Source organism: Leucoraja erinacea, chromosome 29 (assembly GCF_028641065.1).
Source record: "Leucoraja erinacea ecotype New England chromosome 29, Leri_hhj_1, whole genome shotgun sequence".
Classification (NCBI taxonomy): Eukaryota; Metazoa; Chordata; class Chondrichthyes; order Rajiformes; family Rajidae; genus Leucoraja; species Leucoraja erinaceus.
In genome coordinates this window covers 9,993,782-10,014,253 of record NC_073405.1, presented here as the reverse complement: position 1 = coordinate 10,014,253, position 20,472 = coordinate 9,993,782, and the positions used below count along the sequence as shown (strand labels likewise).

The window sequence follows — 20,472 nt, the reverse complement described above, 5'->3', positions numbered from 1 at the left end:
ATTGCCCCCCCCCCCCCAGGCTGTGGATGCGAAAGTGGGATAACATAGAACGCGTGTGAACGGGTGATCGAAAGTCGCCATGGACTAGATGGGCCGAGGGGCGTGCTTCCACGCGACATCTCTAAACTAAAATCTAGAACTAAAAACTGATCTAAAATTGTTTTGATATCACCACAAAGAAATTTCACTTAAACCTATTAAAACTCACAAAAACGTTTGTTTTCATTACTAAGAGGCCAGTTCATATAATTAATTAGGTTACTTTAAAGTTCCGAGTTCTATGATTTAATAATTTCACTGGCCACTGTCAAAACTTGAGGAATAAATCCTTATTTGGTGTTTCATAACAGTTCAAACATTGGAATTGTTTAGTGGTATGTAGAAGCTACAAATTCCATCGATGTCTGTAGCCGTTTTTAATGGATCATTTATTGTACTTTTCCTATTGCCTTCCTGCCAACAATTAGAATCAAGTGTAGCTTTCTTGTTTACAACTAAATGATAATTTTCCATGATTTATTTAAATTATTTTTTATTACTTGATAGCTCTTGTATAATATATATTTTTTTAAGTTGATGTGTTGCCATTTACTTTGCTCCTGTTCAAAGCCGCTACGAAAATAAAATCTAAAATGTTGGATCGAAGTATGTTTCAAGTAAACACGTTGTTATCCAATGTTTGGAAAACTGGAATAGATTCATGTGCTTACATTCAGCTTATCCTCTGCTGTTACAAGTGTAAACTGCTGGTCTCCAATGACGTCATACTCTTGCCGTCCATCTGACCTTAGCTTTATGATGAAGCTTTATATGGTCATTTGGAAAAAACAATGGGTGTATTCCAACATGGCACTTTATCCATTGTAATGGGCATCGTTGATGTTGCCTTCATCCAATACTCTTTCTTTTCATTCATTCAAGTGATGGGGAGCTTTGCAGGCTCAGAGAGCATTTCATTGCCCACCCCTCATCGCAAATGTGGAGGTGAGCTGCTATCTTGAATTGTGGCAGTCCTTCTGGTGTGCGGTGTGCCTACAATGTTGAGAGGGTAGGAGTTCCAGGTAGTGAGGTCAAAAAGATGTGGCACTGAAGGAAAAAGTAAAATGCGTTAAGGGCGGCACAGAGGCGGAGTTTGTGGAGCCGCGGCCTCACAGCGCCAGAGACCCGGGTTCGATGCTGATCTTGTGTGGAGTTTGTACATTCTCCCTGTGGCTGGGTGGGTTTCCTACGGGTGCTCCAGTTTCCTCCCATGTCGCAAAGATGCATGGGTTTGAAGGTTAACTGACCTCTCTGCACATCGCCCCTAGTGTGTAGCGACTATATACAGTAGATGTGAAAGTGGGCTGAGGACCTGTTGGCATGCTGTATCTTGCAATCAACCAATCAATCAATTTTAAGATACACAAAAATGCTGGAGAAACTCAGCGGGTGCAGCAGCATCTATGGAGCGAAGGAAATAGGCAACGTTTCGGGACGAAACGTTGCCTATTTCCTTCGCTCCATAGATGCTGCTGCACCCGCTGAGTTTCTCCAGCATTTTTGTGCACCTTCGATTTTCCAGCATCTGCAGTTTCTTCTTAAACAATCCATTTTAAGTTTTGTTTAAGAAAGAACTGCAGATGCCACTCATATCTTTACATGGATTGGACTTTTTTTTTTTTTGATTAGGCATACAGTGCGGAAACAGGTCCTTCGGCCCATCGAGTCCGCACCGACGAGCGATCCCCGCACTTGAACCCTATCCTATACACACTTGGTATCGAAGGTAGACAAAAATGCTGGAGAAGCTCAGCGGGTGAGGCAGCATTTATGGAGTGAAGGGAACTGGAGTTGTGCGTTTTCACACTTCTATATCTTTCGCCTTATGGGAGAGGGTAGAAGAGGGAGTGGCCGGGGTGTGAACCCAGGGTATCGAAAGGTTAAATGAAGCGGCTTGATTCACTAACCCAAAACGCACAGAACCGACAGTAAAGTGAATAACTATGGTGCAATGTGGCTTTAATCAGGGCCTTGCCTACACACCTAATGCAGTCTAAACCACATGCAGGAAATCAGTGGGTGCAGCTTCACACATTCACTATCTGGGGCATCAGCTTCATGCAGCCTTGTTTGTTTTCATGGAACAAGTTAGTGGAGAGTTTGCATGGTAGCTTCAAAATGAGGAACTGCGTCTGTGTGCGCAACTGTGTAAGCAGAACACAGGCAGAGAGAGACAGAGGGCAGACATGGACAAATTCTTGATTAGAGGGGTGTCAAGGGTTTTGGGGAGAAGGGAGGAGAGTGGGATTAGCAAACAGCCATGATTGAATGGCGGAGTGGACTCGATGGGCTGAATGGCTTAATTCTACTCCTATAACTTGTGAACATAGAACAGTACAGGACGGGAACAGGCCCTTCGACCCACATTGTCTGTGCCGAAAGTGATGCCAAGTTAAACTAATCTCGTCTGCTTGCACGTAATCCATATCTATTCACTACATATCCACGTGCCCATCTAAAGGACTCTTATATGCCACTATCATATCTGCCTTCACCACCACCCCTGGCACTCATCACTCTCTGTGTAAAGAAAATTGTGCCGCACATCACCTTTAAACTTTGCCCCTCTAACGTTAAAACAATGTTATCCAGTCTTTGACATCTTCCACCCTGGGGAAAAAAGGTTCTGACAGCTGCCCTGAGATCACACCATCCCTAGCCAACAATGGGTCTACCAGGGCACCATCCTGCCCGTGGCTGGCCCTGATTTGTCCTGGTCCTCCGGTACGAATAAAGGTCCCAACCCAAACCGCACCGATCCTTTCTCACCGGGGATGCTGCCTGACCTGCTGAGTTACGCCAGCACTTTGCGTCTATCTTTGGTATAAACCGATATATTCAATTCTTTGCTACTAAATGAACTTCTTCCCGCTTTGCAACTGGCGGTTTGCTGGGAAGAATGTTGGAAGATGGGGTAAATAGTATTTGGTCCCCTTTGCACTGGCAGAAGAAGGAAGATGGTAGTAAACTGGATGGGTGATCGGAGCTCAACAGGGATGTAGAGACCGTGCTTTATTGAGTCCATCTATGCAATGCAGAGAGGGAGGGGAATGGTGGGGGAAGGCAAGGGGATGCTCTTGTAACCAAAGGAGTTGGAGGGATCAAAAAAGACAAAAAGGCAAAATCTGCAGATGCTGGAATCTTGAGCATAACACAAAGTGCTGGAGGAACTCAGCAGGTCAGGTAGCATCTGTGGAGAGAAATGTTTATTAGATATAAAGATACAGCACAGAAACAGGCCCTTTGTCCCACCGTGTCCATCAACCACCCATTCACACTAATTCTACGTTATCCCACTTTCTCACCCACTCCCTACAGGGGCAATTTACAGAGGGGCCATTTAACCTACAAGCCTGCATGTCATTAGGAGGAGACCCATGCTGCCACATGGAGAACGTGCAAACTCCACACAGACAGCATCCAAGGTCAGGATCGAACCTGAGTCTTTGGTGCTGTGAGGCAGCAACTCTACGAGCTGTTCCCTCAATAGTGGTGTACGCTCATGGCAGGTCTCCAGATATCGTAACTGAGAGACGGTTTGTAAAAGAGGAAAGGGGAATGAAGGACAGATGGCGGAGCACAGTAGGGATGATCGTGGGTCATAGATAGAGGTCATTGGTAACCCAGGGTGTTGCAAGGAACCACGACGGTTCGTTGAGCAGAGGAAGTGAAAGAGGGCAGGGAATCTACTCATGTTGTAAATCTACAGCCTCGGGGAACAGGGTTGGAGGTTTGCCATGAAGTTCGATTTCACTGCTCGTTGATTTAATTTTCTCTGATCATTCTGCACAAGTCTTCTCACTGTTGGACTGCTGTTCTCGCCAGGGGCCATATCACCAGTGGCACTGACCGCACAGCCCTTGCTGGGGGGACAGGTGGTCGGCAATCTTTTCCACCCAACACACTACCGTTGCGACACTTTCACTAAAGATTGCAACGTGTATATTTGAGGGAATCTTGTGGCAGTAACTGTGAGGGGGAGCACATGCACAGAAACGGAGTGTCCCTCAAAGAGTTCTGCCAAACTGCAGTAAAAAAAACAAGCATTGATTCAAGCTCGTCGAATTGGGTATCCCACTTTGAATATATTCCACTCGTCATGGTGTCACAACATGATACAGCATGGAAAGAGGCCCTTCTGCCCAACTCATCCATGCCAACCCGGATGTCCCATTCAAGCTAGTGCCATATGCCAGCATTTGCTCCATCTTCTCCTAATCTTTCCTACCCATGTACTTGTAAGCATTGTTACAGTACCTGCCTTATCTACCTCCTCTGGGGGACCTCGGGGGAAAGCAAACTTTTCACCCAAAAGTTAGTCCATATCTGGAACGATATGCCAGAGGAAGCTGTAGAAGAAGATACAATTACAACTTTAAAATACATTTGGACAGATATGTGGGTGGGAAGGGTTTAGAGGGCGATGGGCCAAATGCGGACAAATGAGACTAGCCCAGTATGACAATTTATCTGGCTTGGATAAGTTGGGCCAAAGGGCCCGTTTCCATCTCCAAGACTCTCTGACTCTTAAGTGTAAGGTGTTGCATTTTTGGAGGTCAGGTTGCACGAGGAAAGAATACCTGACATAGGTACATAGAATTATGAGAGGCATAGATAGGGTAGACAGTCAAAGTATTTTTCCCATGGTGGAAATGTCATAGAGCTTATCTCTCTGGACTAATCTGCAACTAATTAACCAACTAGTGCAACCTCTGTGATCTCAGCTGACAATGTTTCCTACTTAGGTTTACAGATAGTTCTCAGAACCCTTGTGTGATCAGGGGGTTTCCATTCATATAAAGACTAGTCCTCAAACTCGGAGGAATATGGTTGGGGAGACTATCTGCCAGAGGTGGTGGAGGCAGATACTAAAGAGATGATCGTGGACTACAGGAGACAGCAGGGGTGTGGACACCTCCCCATCCATATTTCCTCGGTGTGCACATCACTGAGGACCTCTCTTGGACACTGCACACGGACACAATAACAAAGAAAGCCCGACAGCGGCTCTTTTTCCTGAGAAGACTGAGGAAGTTTGGCATGAACGCCAGCATCCTCACAAACATCTACAGATGCACCATCGAGAGTCTGCTGACGGGCTCCATCACAGTCTGGTACGGGAACTGTTCTGCCCACAGTGGCAATTCACTACAGAGAGTGGTGAATGCAGCACAGCACATCACTGGCAACTGTCTCCTGGCCATTCAGGACATTTTTCACAGGCGGTGCCTGCGGAAGGCACACAGCATCATCAAGGGCCACAGCCACCCAGCACGCAGACTGTTCTCCTTGTTACCGTCAGGCAGACGACACAGGAACATGGCTGCACGTACCACCAGACATAAGAACAGTATTTATCATCAGGCCATCAGGCTCCTGAACTCATAAACACATCATATATGTTGATTATTTTATTTATTATTGGCGTTTACCTACCAATGTTCTTGGTTTCTTGGTTTCTTGGTCCTCCAAAATATTCCAAATGGAATTTAAACTGGAGGTGGTGGAGGGAGGACTTAGAAACATAGAAACATAGAAATTAGGTGCAGGAGTAGGCCATTCGGCCCTTCGAGCCTGCACCGCCATTCAATATGATCATGGCTGATCATCCAACTCAAGCCAGAAAGGGTTATTGGGAAGAAAGAGCTACCTTAAATTTAGTTGCATCTGGTTGGGTAACAATAGTTGGGTGGAGATTATTCCATGCTTTAATTGTGCGGGGGAAGAACGAATTACTGTACACATCTGTCTTGGTAGCTGGAATCACAAATTGGATCGAATGCCCTCGTCTGCTCCTAATGTTACTTTTATCTTATCTTATTTTATCTTATTTTTATTCTTGTAATATCATTGCTGAGGTGACCCGTTGTCTTGTCAAACACATTTCATTGTACCGTTGACCCTGTGTTAACCTACATATGACAAATAAAACTGAACTGAACTGATTGTGGAGTTAAACAGGCACATGGATATGCAGGGAATGGAGGGACATGGAGCGCATGCAGGCTGAGGGGATATGTTTAACCTGGCATCATGTTCAACATGGGCATTGTGGACTGAACCTGTGCTCTCCTGTTCTGTGTTCTATGTTAAATTAGAAATTGTTAGCATCATTTGTTGGCATTGAGTTTTCCTACCAAAATAAAATGTAAAGGCAGCACAGTGGTGCAGCAGTTGAGTTGCTGCCTTACAATGCCAGAGACCCGGGTTCAATCCTGACTATCGGTGCGGAGTTTGTACGTTCTCCCTATGACCGTGTGGGTTTTCTCCGGGTGCTCCGGTTTCCTCCCACACTCCAGAGACGTGCAGGCTTATAGGTTAATTAGCTTCGTAAAATAGTAAACTGTTCCTAGCGAGCAAGATAGTGCTAATGTACAGGGTGGTCGCTGGGCCAAAGGACCTGTTTCTACGCTGTATCTCTAAAGTCTGAAACTCTAATAAAAAAAGGGCACATTTTTTCAGGTAAACCTTTGTGTTTAGTTTTTACATTTCCTCCACAGATGCTGCCTGACAGCATTGCGATCCTCCTGCACTATTGTTTTTCGTATTGTAATTAGTACAACTTTGCTGAAGCACGTAACATTAACTCTTACCTTTCTTGCAGGGGTCCTGGGCGGAAATTATTGGAACTGGGGACGACTCTGGTAAAGAAACCGCTGGTCTTCAGCCTGATGGGGAAAGCGTACGCCTGCAACGCGACCCTGCCGACCCAAAACAACTGCACCAACGTCAGCATGCACGCCTCCCCGTGGTTTTCAACCGTGTTCTCAGCTGTCGGACTCCTCTCCAACCTCATCGCGCTGGTGGTCCTCATCAGCGCTTACAGAAAAGCACGGAGCCGCTCGAGGTCTTCCTTCTTGATCTTCCTTTGCGGCCTGGTGTTGACGGATTTTCTCGGCCTCGCCACCACCTCGTCCATTGTCCTGACCTACCACCACACCGCGTTCCGCTGGCACGAAGTGGACCCCGATCTGCACCTCTGCAGGTTCCTGGGATTTTCCATGGTCTTTTTCGGGCTCTCCCCGCTGCTGCTGGGAGCCACCATGGCAGTGGAGAGGTTTCTGGGCATAAACAAGCCCTTTCTGCGTTCCACCAACGCCTCAAAACGACGGGCTTGGTGCTCGGTCTTCTTCGTCTGGCTCTTTGCCTTCTGCATCGCCATCCTGCCCATTTGCGGCCTGGGGCATTACGTGCACCAGTGGCCCAATTCCTGGTGTTTCTTCAACATGACAAGCAACTCAAATGATGTTGCATTTTCAATACTGTTTTCTAGCGTTGGCATGTTATCTCTGGCACTGTCTGTTATCCTGAATACAATCAGCGTGGTAACACTGTTCAAAGTATGCTTCAGGAAACTCGGTGTTGAAAGGAGGAGAGATCACGAAGTTGAGATGATGGTCCAACTCCTGGGTATAATGATCATCGCCACAGTCTGCTGGGCTCCACTGTTTGTATGTATCAATTCGTCAGGTTGTAATACCACTAATTACTGGATAACTTAGAAACATAGAACCATAGAAAATAGGTGCAGGACTAGGCCATTCGGCCCTTCGAGCCTGCACCACCATTCAATATGATCATGGCTGATCATCCAACTCAGTATCCTGTACCTGCCTTCTCTTTAGCCACAAGGGCCACATCTAACTCCCTCTTAAATATAGCCAATCAACTGGCCTCAACTACCTTCTGTGGCAGAGAGTTCCAGAGATTCACCACTCTCTGTGTGAAAAATGTTTTTCTCATCTCGGTCCTAAAGGATTTCCCCTTTATCCTTAAACTGTGACTCCTTGTCCTGGACTTCCCCAACATGGAGAACAATCTTCCTGCATCTAGCCTATCCAACCCCTTAAGAATTTTGTACGTTTCTATAAGATCCCCCCTCAATCTTCTAAATTCTAGCGAGTACAAGCCGAGTCTATCCAGTCTTCATATGAAAGTCCTGACATCCCAGGAATCAGTCTGGTGAACCTTCTCTGTACTCCCTCTATGGCAAGAATGTCTTTCCTCAGATTTGGAGACCATATTAATTGGTTACTAATTGACCTTTCCAAAACAGAGTAGTAACGGTAGATGCCGACATATCGAGATGAAGGACAAATGCCATGAAACTCATTCTCCAATGTTAATGTGTTATATTATGTTGCCATGTGTTCCTGCGATATGTGGTGCCATGATACCATATGTTGTACATAGTGGTGCAGCGGTAGAGTTGCTGCCTTACAGCACCAGAGGGTTTGATCCTGACTATGGGTGCTGTTTGGACGTTGTCCCCGTGAACGTGTGGGTTTTCTCTGGATGCCCCAGTTTCCTCCCACACTCCAAAGACGTACAGGTTTCTAGGTTAATTGGCTTCAGTCATCTGTAAATTGTCCCTAGTGTGTAGGATAGTGTTAGTGGACAAGGTTAGATTTTAGAGATACAATGTGGAAATCGGCCCTTCAGCCCACCGAGTCCGTGCCGACCAGTGATCACCCCGTACAGTAACCGACACATACTAGGGACAATTTTACCACTTACCGAAGCCTTAAATCTGGACGTCTTTGGAGTATGGGATGAAACCAGAGCACCCGGAGAAAACCCACGCGGTCACAGAGACAATTTACAAACTTCATACAGACAGCACCGTAGTCAGGATCGAACCAGGGTCTTTGCCACTGTAAGGCAGCAACTCTACCATTGTGCCACTGTGTCACCTCCAGGGATGCTGCCTGATCCACTGAGTTATTCCAGCACTTTGTGGTTTTTTTGTATCACCTGCCAGCATTGTCCCATCCCCAGCATTTTCCAGCTTTCTCCCTCCTACTACAATCGGTCTGCAGAAGGGACCCGACCCAATATGTTTTATAGTCTTATGTTTTTACGGTAGATGCATAGAGGGACCTTGGAGTGTATGTCGACAGTTCCTTAAAGATAGGTTAGTACGGTGTTTAAAAAGCGCACAATTATGCTTTCTTTACTTAGCCAAAGCAGAGGACATAAGAGTAGGGAGCTTATATTTAATATGTACACAATCTTAATTTGGGCACAGTTTGTGTGCTACATACAGTTCTGGTAATCAGCTTGAAGGGAAGGTGCAATTACACGAGATAGGATACAAAAAAAGGCATGAGTATTTTTGCTCCAGTTTCCTCCCACATCCCAAAGATGAGCAGGTTTCAAGGTTCCTTGGCCTCTGTAAATTGCTTTGATTGTGTAGGGAGTGGATTGGAAAGTGGGATAAAACAGAACTAGTGTTAACGGGAGATTGATGGTTAGCGTAGACACGGTGGGCCGAAAGACCCGTTTCCATGCTGTGTCTTTCACTCACTCACTCACTCACTCACTCACTCACTCACTCACTCACTCACTCACTCACTCACTCACTCACTCACTCACTCACTCACTCACTCACTTCATTGCTGCACTCAAACAGTACTTGGATACATGCTTGAAGAAGGGCGGCCACGGTGGCGCAGCGGTAGAGTTGCTGCCTTACAGCGCTTGCAGCGCCGGAGACCCGGGTTCGAACCCGACTACGGGTGCGGTCAGTACGGAGGATGTACGTTCTTCCTGTGACCGCCTGAGTTTTCTCCGAGATGTTCGGTTTCCTCCCCCACACCAAAGATGTACAGGTATGTAGGTTAATTGGCTTGGTGTACATGTAAATTGTCCCTAGTGTGTGTAGGGTAGTGTTAATGTGCAGGGATTGCTGGTTGGCGTGGACTCAGTGGGCCGAAGGGAATGTATCTCTAAACTAAACTAAACTAAAGAACAGTGGTTTGCAGGACCACAGATCGTAAAGAGGAACACAAGGTTAGGTTTCCATTAGCCCTGACATGATGGGCTGGAAGGTCTTGCTTCATATGTCACCTACAGTATCCAAGTCCTCCAAGGATGCTGTTTGACTTTCTGAGTTACTCCGGCACTTTGCACGTTTTTTTATTTGATAACCAGTTTATGTGTCTCCTTCTGCATAATTATTTTTCCCTGATTCTCCGGAAGTGGCGGCGCTGTTAACAGCTGCGGCTCGCCTGCAGTCCGTCTGTCTTTACTTTTTTCTGTTGTTTTTTTTGTCTTGTTTTGGTTAAGTTTTAGTTTGTTGGGTTGTGTTAGAGGGGGTGGAACATGTTCTCTGTCTCTTCCTTCGGGGGAATGCGACTTTTTCATGTCGTATCCCCCTTCTCTGCCTCCGTCTGCGCTGAGGCCTAATGGCGGAGCTGGCGGCCTCCAGCCTGCGACTGACCCCGAGGCTCCGGAGGCAGAGCCAGCCAGGACTTACCAACGAGAGGCTGGCCGTCTTCGGGGCTGAGCAGCGGTGGCCCGACTTGCTGGTGCGGCGTTCTGGCTTTCGGCGGCGGCCTGGGGCTGATGCAGCGGGGCCCGGAGCTGGGGCAGCGGCCTGGAGCTGGGGCAGCGGCCCGGAGCGGAGACGGCGGGACCTGGAGCAGCGACTGCGGGACCAGAAGCTGGCGCGGCGGCCTGGAGCTGGGGCAGCGGCCCAGAGCGGAGACTGCAGGACCCGGAGCTGGGGCAGCGACCTGGAGCTGGGGCGGCGGCCCGGAGCTGATGCTGTGGCGGGCCGTCTCGGAGCGGGGATGGCGTTCCGGCTATCGGCAGCGGCGACATCACCACGGAGGTCTGCTGGACTGGAGAGCGGCATCTCCGGCCTGGATCTCCGCTGGATCGACCGCCTCAGCGCAGAGGGAGAACAAGGAGGGAAGAGATGGAAACTAAGACTTTGCCTCCATCACAGTGAGGATGTGCTTGGTGAACTCACTGTGGTGGATGTTTAATTGGTGTTTATTGTATGTTTTGTTATTATTGATTCTGTGTATGACTGCAGGCAACATAGTTTCGTTCAGACCGTAAGGTCTGAATGACAATAAAGGATCTATCTATCTATCTATCATTGAAGTAACACCAGTTGTTTGTTGCTTCCCACAGATATTTATCTTCAACAAGATCGCGATGGATTTGCCCAACAATATCAAGCAGGGTAAACATCTAATTATCTGCATTCGAATCGCCACGTGGAACCAGATCCTAGATCCCTGGGTTTACATATTGTTTAGGAGATCAGTTCTGAGGAAGTTCAACCCAAGTCTACGATCAAGACCTTCAATATCATCGTTATATCCCACTATGAATGCATCATACAGTAGAAGATTCACACAAGGCTCAGTAACAACCTCCTAGTACACAGTTATGGCTGAACGGACTGCCGCCAAACTAAACTTTAGATATACTTATTTGTAAATAATGTATTTTATATTATATTAAAGCTTTCTTCTTTGTAATATGTGTAACATTGATTGCAAACAATAATTGTTACTTTAAGACTGTCAAGCCCCTTTAAGAATTGTGTTCTGTGACTAATTGTTCCCGTTGATTGGAACATCATGTAACCCTGCTCATCTGTATCCACCTATCACATGCCAGACTTTGTCCCGGACCGACCTCTCTCCCCCCTACCACAATCAGTCTGGGGAAGGGTCCTGACTGGAAATATTTCCTAACTTACTCCAGCACTTTGTTCACAAGTTCACAAGTTTTAGGAGTAGAATTAGGCCATTCGGCCCATCGAGTCCACTCTGCCATTCAATCATGGCTGATCACTCCCTCCTGCACCCATTTTCCTGCCTTCTCCCCATAGCCCTTGACACATGTTCTAATCAAGAATATGTCTATCTCTGCCTTAAAAATAATATCCACTAACGTGTCTTTGTATATATAGTGAGTTTAGGTTGGATCCACACCATAGGAACAGGCCCTTCAGATCACCGAGTCCGTCAATCCCCATCCACTCTAGTTTTGTGTTATCCTATTTCTTCATCTACTCCGTTCACACTAGGGAACATTTTACAGAGGCCAATTAACCGACAAATCTGCACTTCTTTGATATGTGGGTGGCAACCAGAGCACCCGGAGGAAACCCATTTGGTCTCTTAGAGGACATGCAAACTCCACACAGAGAGCACCCGAGGTCTGGATCGAACCCGGGATCTTGTGATGGGCGTTTGATCAACAATGCACAGCTTATTTGATCACTTTGTGTCACGGACATTGTAGTGGAATTGGTTAGAGGTTTTCAAAAAAACACAACGATCACATATATTCTTTTCAGGTATCAGGAAAAACACAATGTAGCCCAGTGACACTCGAACTCGACTGCGGCTGTAAAAAAATGTCTATATTAAAATGCTTTATTTAAATTCAGTTATCATTGGGTTACTGTTGGACAACGGAAAGACGGTAATAATGTGCCATCATCCTTTCTATGGAGTTCTGGGGCAAGCTGTTCACAGTGAAGGTTCAAACTCGTTATATGTATAGAACAGGGAACACAGAACAGTAGAACACATGACCAGGCCCTTCGGCCCACAATGTCTGTGACGAACATGATGCCAACTCTTATTTGCCAGCACATTAGTCAGAGTTGTACAGTGTGGAAACAGGCCCTTTGGCCCAACTTGCCCAGACTGACCAATGTGATCCAAGTGCCTCCCATTTCCCACATATACATGTGCCTATCTAAAAGCCTCTTAAATGCGACGTATTATTGTATCTGCCTTCACCACCAGTCTCGGCAGCGCATTCTAGGCACCCACCACCCTCTGTGTTAAAAAACTTGCCCGCGCAACCTTTCCCCTCTCACCTTAACGCTGTGTCCTCTAGTATTTGATATTTCGACCCTGGGGAAAAAAGGTTCTGATTGTTTCCCCGATAAATGCCCCTCATAAGTTTATATACTGTTCTAGGTCTCCACGCTACCTCTTGAGTTCCAGAGAAAACAATCCCAGTCTGTCTAATTCAGGCATCATTCTAGTAAACCTCCTCTGCACTCCTTCCAAAGCTACCACAATCTGTCCTATAATGGATCGACCAGAACTGCACATAATACGTCAAATGCGGCCTAACCAACGTCCTATAAAGCCACACCATGACCACCTGACTCATACTCAACGCACAGACCTCTAGTATTTGATACTTCCACCCTGTGAAATAGGTTCTGACCATCTATCCTATCTATGCCTCTCATCATTGTATACACTGTAGTTTAGTTCAGTTTGGGCCCTTCAGCCCACCGAGTCAGCACTGACCAGCAATTCCCGCACATTAACACTACCTTGCACACAATAGGGACAATTTACACTTATGCCAAGCCAATCTACCTACCAGCCTGTACGTCTTTGGAGTTTGGGAGGACACCGAAGATCTCGGAAAAAAACCTAGGCGGTCACGGGCAGAACGTACAAACTCTGTGCAGACAGCACCTGTAGTCGGGATTGAACCCGGGTTTCTGGCGCTGCAAGCGCTGTAAGGCAACAACTCTACCGCTTGGCCTCTTCTAGCAGGTCTCCCCTCAACCTCCAGTGATCCAGATAAAACAATCCAAGCTTTCCTTTATTGATCTTCAAAAAAACAAACCATGGTTTGGGATTTTTATGGCATAGCCATGCAATTTGTACTAAAGAAAAGCCTTGAAAACAAACCATTTGTACTGAACAGTGGGAGGTAAAATACAAAACACTCTATTTTCTTGTGATTAGATTGATGGAAATAAACCAAAAAATTATAATGATGTAATTGTTTCAGGTTTTCCCTATTATAATGATATATGGCTCCTGCTCAAGCTCTTGACTGGTTTTGATGTGAACTTGAATAATATTTAAATCATATCTATTAATGGTCATATTCCCAAATCAAGATTCAAGATTCAAGATTCAAGATTCAAGAGAGTTTATTGTCATGTGTCACAGATAGGACAATGAAATTCTTGCTTTGCTTCAGCACACAGAATATAGAGGGCATGAATACAGAACAGATCAGTGTGTCCATATACCATTGTATAAATATATACACACATCAATAAATAAAACAGATAAAGTGCAAATAAACAGATAATGGTTTATTAATGTTCAGAGTTTTGTTTGAGTTGAGTTCAATAGCCTGATGGCTGTGGGGAATAAGCTGTTTCTGAACCTGGACGTTGCAGTCTTCAGGCTCCTGTACCTTCTACCTGAAGGTAGCAGAGGGATGAGTCTGTGGCCAGGATGATGTGGGTCCTTGATGATACTGCCAGCCTTTTTGAGGCAGCGACTGTGATAGATCCCCTCGATGGTAGGGAGGTCAGAGCCGATGATGGACTGGGCAGTGTTTACTATTTTTTGTAGTCTTTTCCGCTCCCGGGCACTCAAGCTGCCGAGCCAAGCCACGATGCAACCGGTCAGCTCTCTACTGTGCACCTGTAGAAGTTAGAGAGAGTCCTCCTTGACAATCCGACTCTCCATAATGTTCTCAGGAAGTAGAGGCGCTGATGTGCTTCCTTTATAATAGCATCAGTGTTCTCGGACCAGGATAGAACTTCAGAGATGTGCACGGCCAGGAATTTGAAGCTCTTGACACTTTCCACCATCGACCCGTTGATATAGACAGGACTGTGGGTCCCCATCCTACCCCTTCCAAAGTCCACAATCAGTTCCTTGGTTTTGCTGGTGTTGAGGGCCAGGTTATTGTGCTGCCACCATTTGGTCAGTCGGTCGATCTCTCTTCTATACTCTGACTCGTCTCCATCAGTGATACATCCCACAACAGTTCACTTTGTTTTCAACTTTATGGAAATGGTTATCAGACCAAAAATGTACTTTAAGACTGTCAAATATGCAGAAATGTGCTGCCAGGGCTTCTGGAATTGATTTTAACTTGGCATTCTAGGATTAATGAGGTACTAATGGTTTCTGGTTTCAATAAACTTGCTGTTCCATTTTATACCAGGTTTGGGCTCTTGCCATTTTGAAATGGGATCAGAATATTTTCAACGTAGAACCAGGCACTGCAATTGCTGGTTTACACGAACGGACACAATGTGTTGGAGCAACGCAGTGGGTCAGGCAACATCTCTGGACAACATGAAGAGGTGACATTTTGGGTTGGGACCTGCCTTCACTCTGAAGCAAAGATCCTATAGCGAGCAAGATGGTCCACTCGACGAAAAAGACGTAGTACAGTCATGGGCAGATTCATGGGTAATTTAAGGCCCTATTTCCGTAACCGGCTTCCGTCTCCGCACCAAAGATCCCGTAGGACACTAGTGCGGAGACGGAAGCCGGTTACAGAAACATCCCCGTAAAAATAAAAGTTATTTGGTAAAAAGCTTCTCATTTTCAGAATTTTAATTTATTAACACAAACTGTTCCCCCATAAACGTTGATTACACTGCGAGTCGGCTCCCGTCCGGTTACGGAAATGAATGAAAAAAAGGCCCACGTTCCGTTCCGTTCCGTTGCGTACCACATGTCAGCCCATTGCATTTAGCATGAGTGGTCTATCTTGCTCCGCTATAGGAACTTGGCTCTGAAGAAGGGTCCCGACCCGAAATCCATGTTTTCCAGAGATGCTGCCTGACCCGTTGAGTTACTCCAGTACTTTGTGTCCTTCAAAATAGTTTAATGAGTCTTATGAGAACAAGAAGCTCAGTGCCCAGCAAGTATTCAATGGTTCAATGGGTCCTTTATTATCACGTGTATCAAGGTGCAGTGAGATGCTGTTTTTACATACAGACGAGTAAGATTATTGTCATGCATTAAGTACAAACCTCAGTTAAGCATATAGTGCGTAGAAACATCCCATTGAGTGTACACAGTATATGCATTAGTCAGTTTGCAACAACTTCTCTCGCTGCTCCCCCTCTGTGATTCCTCCTGCTCACCAGCTCTTTCTCATACCTTGCACTTCCTTATCTCTGTGTCTCCCTCTCCCGCTCAGTCTGAAGAATGGTCTCGATCTGATATGTCACCCATTCCTTCTATCCAGAGATGCTGCTTGCCCCGCTGAGTCACTCCAATGTTTTGTGTTTTATATGCATTAGTTGCCAGGTTTTGGTCCCACAGTCCCATTGCAGCTGGCCACAAAGGGGTGTTGCAGCCTCAGGTCATCCGGCGAACCATTGCTTTGTGAACAATGCCTCCCCCCCCCCCCTCAACCTCCCCTGTCCCCCCTCCCCCGTCTTCCCTCCACCTCCACCTCCACCTCCACTCCAGAGTTTCACTTGCCAGAGAATAGTCAGCTTCTTCCTACCTGGTGGCAGTGGTAGAGTTGCTGCCTTACAGCGCTTGCATCTCCGGAGACCCGGGTTCGATCCCGACTACGGAATGCTTGTCTGTATGGAGTTTGTATATTCTCCCTGTGACCAGTGTGGGTTTTCTCCGGGATCTTCATTTTCCTCCCACATTACAAAAACATACTGGACATTACGTTAATTGGCTTGGTATAAGTGTAAAGTTACCCCGAGTGTGTGTAGGATAGTGTTAAAGTGCGGGGGCCACTGGTCAGCGTGGACTCGGTGGGCCAAAGGGCCTGTTTCCATGCTGTATGTCTAAACTAAACTAGTTCAAGCTCGGTTTGGACTTGGACTTGGCAACCTGCACTATCAGTCCTATTTAACCGAGTCTCCTCCTTTATAATGAGTACAGATAGGCGCTAGAACAAAGGGCCTGTCAGAGCTACTGGGTGTTACCTTCTGCGCCCCCTGGATCAACTGCAGGAGGCATCACCGGGCCACAGAGGCGGAAGGTGGCCGGGCGAGGAGAGGGCGACTGTTCACAGGACGAACCAGATCAAGGCGACAGCTCTATGGGATTCTACACTATTTATCGGATCCATGGATCGCTGCTTCTGTCCCTCTGAGAAATCATTATCAGGGCAGTACAGTGGCTACTACTGCCTCATTGCACCAGTTTCCGTTTAGTTTATTGACACGTGTACCGAGGTACAGTGAAAGGTTTTTTGTTGCGTGCTAACCAGTCAGCAGAAAGACAATACATGATTACAATCGACCCATTTCCAATGTATAGATGCATGATGCATGATAATGGAATAACGTTTAGTGCAAGGTGAAGCCAGCGAGTCCGATCAAGGATAGTTCGAGGGTCTTCAAAGAGGTAGATAGTAGTTCAGCACTGCTCTCTGGTTGTGGTTGGATGATTCAGTTGCCTGATAACAGCTGGGAAGAAACTGTCCCCAAATCAGAGACCCGGGTTTAATCCTGACCTCTGGTGCTGTCTGAGCCGAGTTTGCACGTTCTCCCTGTGACCGTGTGGGTTTCCTCTGGGCGCTCCGTTCCCCCCCACATCCCAAAGACGTGCGGGTTTGTAACTTAATTGGCCTCTGTAAATTGCCCCCCTTGAGTGTAGGGAGTGGATGAGAAAGTGGGATAACTTAGACCTAGTGTGAATGAGCATAGACACAAAATGCCTCAGTAACTCACGGGTCGGGCAGCACCTCTGGAGAAATGCAATAGGTGAAATTTTGGGTTGAGACAGCTTGCTCAGACTCAGGAGTTCAATTGCTTGGGCAGCTTACAGCCCAGTGGTATAGAAACATAGAAACAGAGAAAAATAGGTGCAGGACTAAGCCATTTGGTCCTTCGAGCCAGCCATTCAATATGATCATGGATGATCATCTAAAATCAGTACCCCGTTCCTGCGTTTCCCCCATATCCTTTGATTCCTTTAGCCCTAAGAGCTAAATCTAACTCTCTCTTGAAAACATCCAGTGAATTGGCCTCCACTGACTTCTGTGGCAGAGAATTCCACAGATTCACAATTGTCTGGGTGAAAAAATGTTTCCTCATCTCAGCCCTAAATGGCCTTCCCCGTATTCTTAAACTGTGACCCCTGGTTCTGGACTCCCCCAACATTTTTACTGCATCTAGCCTGTCTAATCCATTAAGAATTGTATATGTTTCTATAAGATATCCTCTCATCCTTCTAAATTCAAGCAAATACAAGCCCAGTCGACCCATAGGTCAGTCCCGCCATCCCGGGAATTAACCTGGTGAACCTATGCTGCACTCCCTCAATAGCAATCATGTCCTTTCTTAAATTAGGAGACCAAAATTGCACACAATACTCCGAGTGCGGTCTCACCATGGCCCTGTACAACTGCAATAGGACCTCCTTGCTCCTAAACTCAAATCCTCTCGCAATGAAGGCCAACATGCCATTAGCTTTCTGTACCTGCATGCTTACTTTCAGTGACTAATGTACAAGCATACCCAGCTCTCGTTGCACCTTCCCTTTTCCTAATCTGACACCATACAGATAATAACCTGCCTTCCTGTTCTTGCCACCGAAGTAGATAACCTCACATTTATCCACATTATACTACATCTGCCATGCATCTGCCCACTCACCCAATCTATCCAAGTCACCCTGCAGACTCATAGTAGTCTCATCGTAGCTCACACTGCCAGCCAGCTTTATATCATCCGCAAATTTGGAGATGTCACATTTTATTCCCTCATCTAAATGTCACCCCTTGCGGCACCCCACTAGTCACTGCCTGCCATTCTGAAAAGGACCCATGAATTCCTCTTTGTTTCCTGTCTGCCAACCAGTTCTCTATCCATGTCAATACACTACCCCCAATACCATGTGCTCCAATTTTGCACACTAATCTCTTGTGTGGGACCTTGTTAAAGGCTTTTTGAAAGTCCAGATACACCATTTCCACTGGTTCTCCCTTATCCATTCTACTTGTTACATCCTCAAAAAATTCCAGAAGATTAGCCAAGCATGATTTCCCCTTCATAAATCCATGCTGAGTTTGACCAATGCTGTCACTGCTTTCCAAATGCGCTGCTATAACATCTGTAATAATTGACTCAAGCATCTTCCCCGCTACCGACGTACGGCTAACTGGTCTATAATCCCCCCTTTTCTCCCTCCCTCCTTTCTTAAAAAAATTGGCTATCCTCCAGTCCACAGGAAATGAACAAGAGTTGAGAGAACATTGGAAAATGATCACCAATGCATCTACGATTTCTGGGGCCATCTCCTTGAGAACTCTGGGATGCAGACCATCAGGCCCTGGGGCTGTATCTGCCTTCAGTCCCAACAGTTTACCCATTGGTACCATTTCCTGACGAATGTGGATTCCCTTCAGTTCCTCCCTCCCACTAGACCCTCGGTCCTCTAGTATTTCTGGGAGATTGTTTGTATCTTCCTTAGTGAAGACAGAACCAAAGTACTCGTTTAACTGTTCTGCCATTTCCTTGCTTCCCATTATAAATTCACCTGTCTCTCATTGTAAGGGACGTACATTTCTCTTCACTAATCTTTTCCTTTTTACGTATCTAAAGAAGCTTTTATAGTCAGTGTTTATATTCCCAGCAAGCTTTCTTTCATGCTCTTTTTTCTCCTCTTTGTCCTCCTCTGTTGAGTTTTAAATTTCTCCGTCCTCCAGTTGGCTGCTTCCTTTGGCCAATTTATCTGCCTCTTCCTTGGATTTAACACTATCCTTAATTTCCCTCCTTAGCCACGGTTGAGCCGCCTTCCCCGTTTAATTTTTTCGCCAGTCGGGGATGAACACTTTTTGAAGTTTATTCCATGCGATCTTTAAATCTTTGCCATTGCATCTCCACCGTCAACCCTTTGAGCATAATTTGCCCGTCTATCCTAGCATTCTCTTACCTCAAAGTCTCCTTTCTTTAAGTTCAGGACCCTAGTCTCTGAATTAACCGTGTCACTCCCCATCCCAATACAGAATTCCACCATATTATGGTCACTGTTGCCCAAGGGGCTAGCACAACAAGATCGCTAACTAATCCTTACACAATCCCCATTCTGGGGTGGCCTGCCTTCTAGTCGGTTCTTCTACATATTGGTTTAAAAAACCATTCCGAATGAATGTATATTGATTTCTCACACTTCAGGTAGCCCCAGCATTCTCTCTCTCTCTATCCCTCCCCCATCCAAGTCACACTAGCTCTCGTTTTCACCCTACAGATAACAATGGCCTTTTTCCTTTATCATCGTTACTTTTTTGCATATCTTTCATTCATTGTTCTTCATCTCTCCACATCACCGGCTATATCTCTCGTTTCCCTTATCTCGAACCAGCCTGAAGAAGAGTCTCGAGCCAAAACGTCACCGATTCCTCTCCAGAGATACTATATGTCCCGCTGAATTACTCCAGCTTTTTGTGTCCACCTATTCCTATTCTCCAGAGATGCTGCCTGACCCACTGAGTTACTCGAGTTACGGATAGAGTTACTGAAGAAGGGTTTTGGCCCGAAACGTTGCCTATTTCCTTCGCTCCATAGATGCTGCTGCACCCGCTGAGTTTCTCCAGCAATTTTGTGTACCACTGAGTTACTCCACCATTTTGTATCTATCTCTGGTGTAAACCAGCATCTGCAGCTCCTTCCTACACATAGTGTGAATGAGTGATTAGTCGCCGGTGTGAACTCTGTGGGCTGAAGGGCCTGTTTCCATGCTGAATCTCTCTAAACTAAAGTTCAAATGAGTTACCTGGGAAAGATTTGTAGGAAGCAGTATCTGGCTGTGGCATTGTTTTGTGAAGAATTCGAGAAAATCGTAATGAGATCCAGCCAAAAGCTTCTATTTTTGGGGAGCTATTAATCTCAGACTGGATGTAGGATGACAAGTGTGG

The 20,472-nt window shown here is 46.2% G+C and overlaps 1 protein-coding gene across 1 annotated transcript in view; it reads left to right on the top strand.

Annotated features, from left to right (window-relative positions):
- tbxa2r (thromboxane A2 receptor) overlaps window positions 1-15,658 on the top strand; it is a 36,445-nt gene extending 20,787 nt beyond the window's left edge. Inside the window, exons 2-3 of the mRNA XM_055658573.1 lie at window positions 6,644-7,490; window positions 10,963-15,658. Of these exons, the coding sequence (XP_055514548.1) occupies window positions 6,711-7,490; window positions 10,963-11,214 (1,032 nt within the window). The 5' untranslated portion in view covers window positions 6,644-6,710 and the 3' untranslated portion in view covers window positions 11,215-15,658. The remainder of the gene's footprint in view (window positions 1-6,643; window positions 7,491-10,962) is intronic.
- Window positions 15,659-20,472: the final 4,814 nt, after the last annotated feature.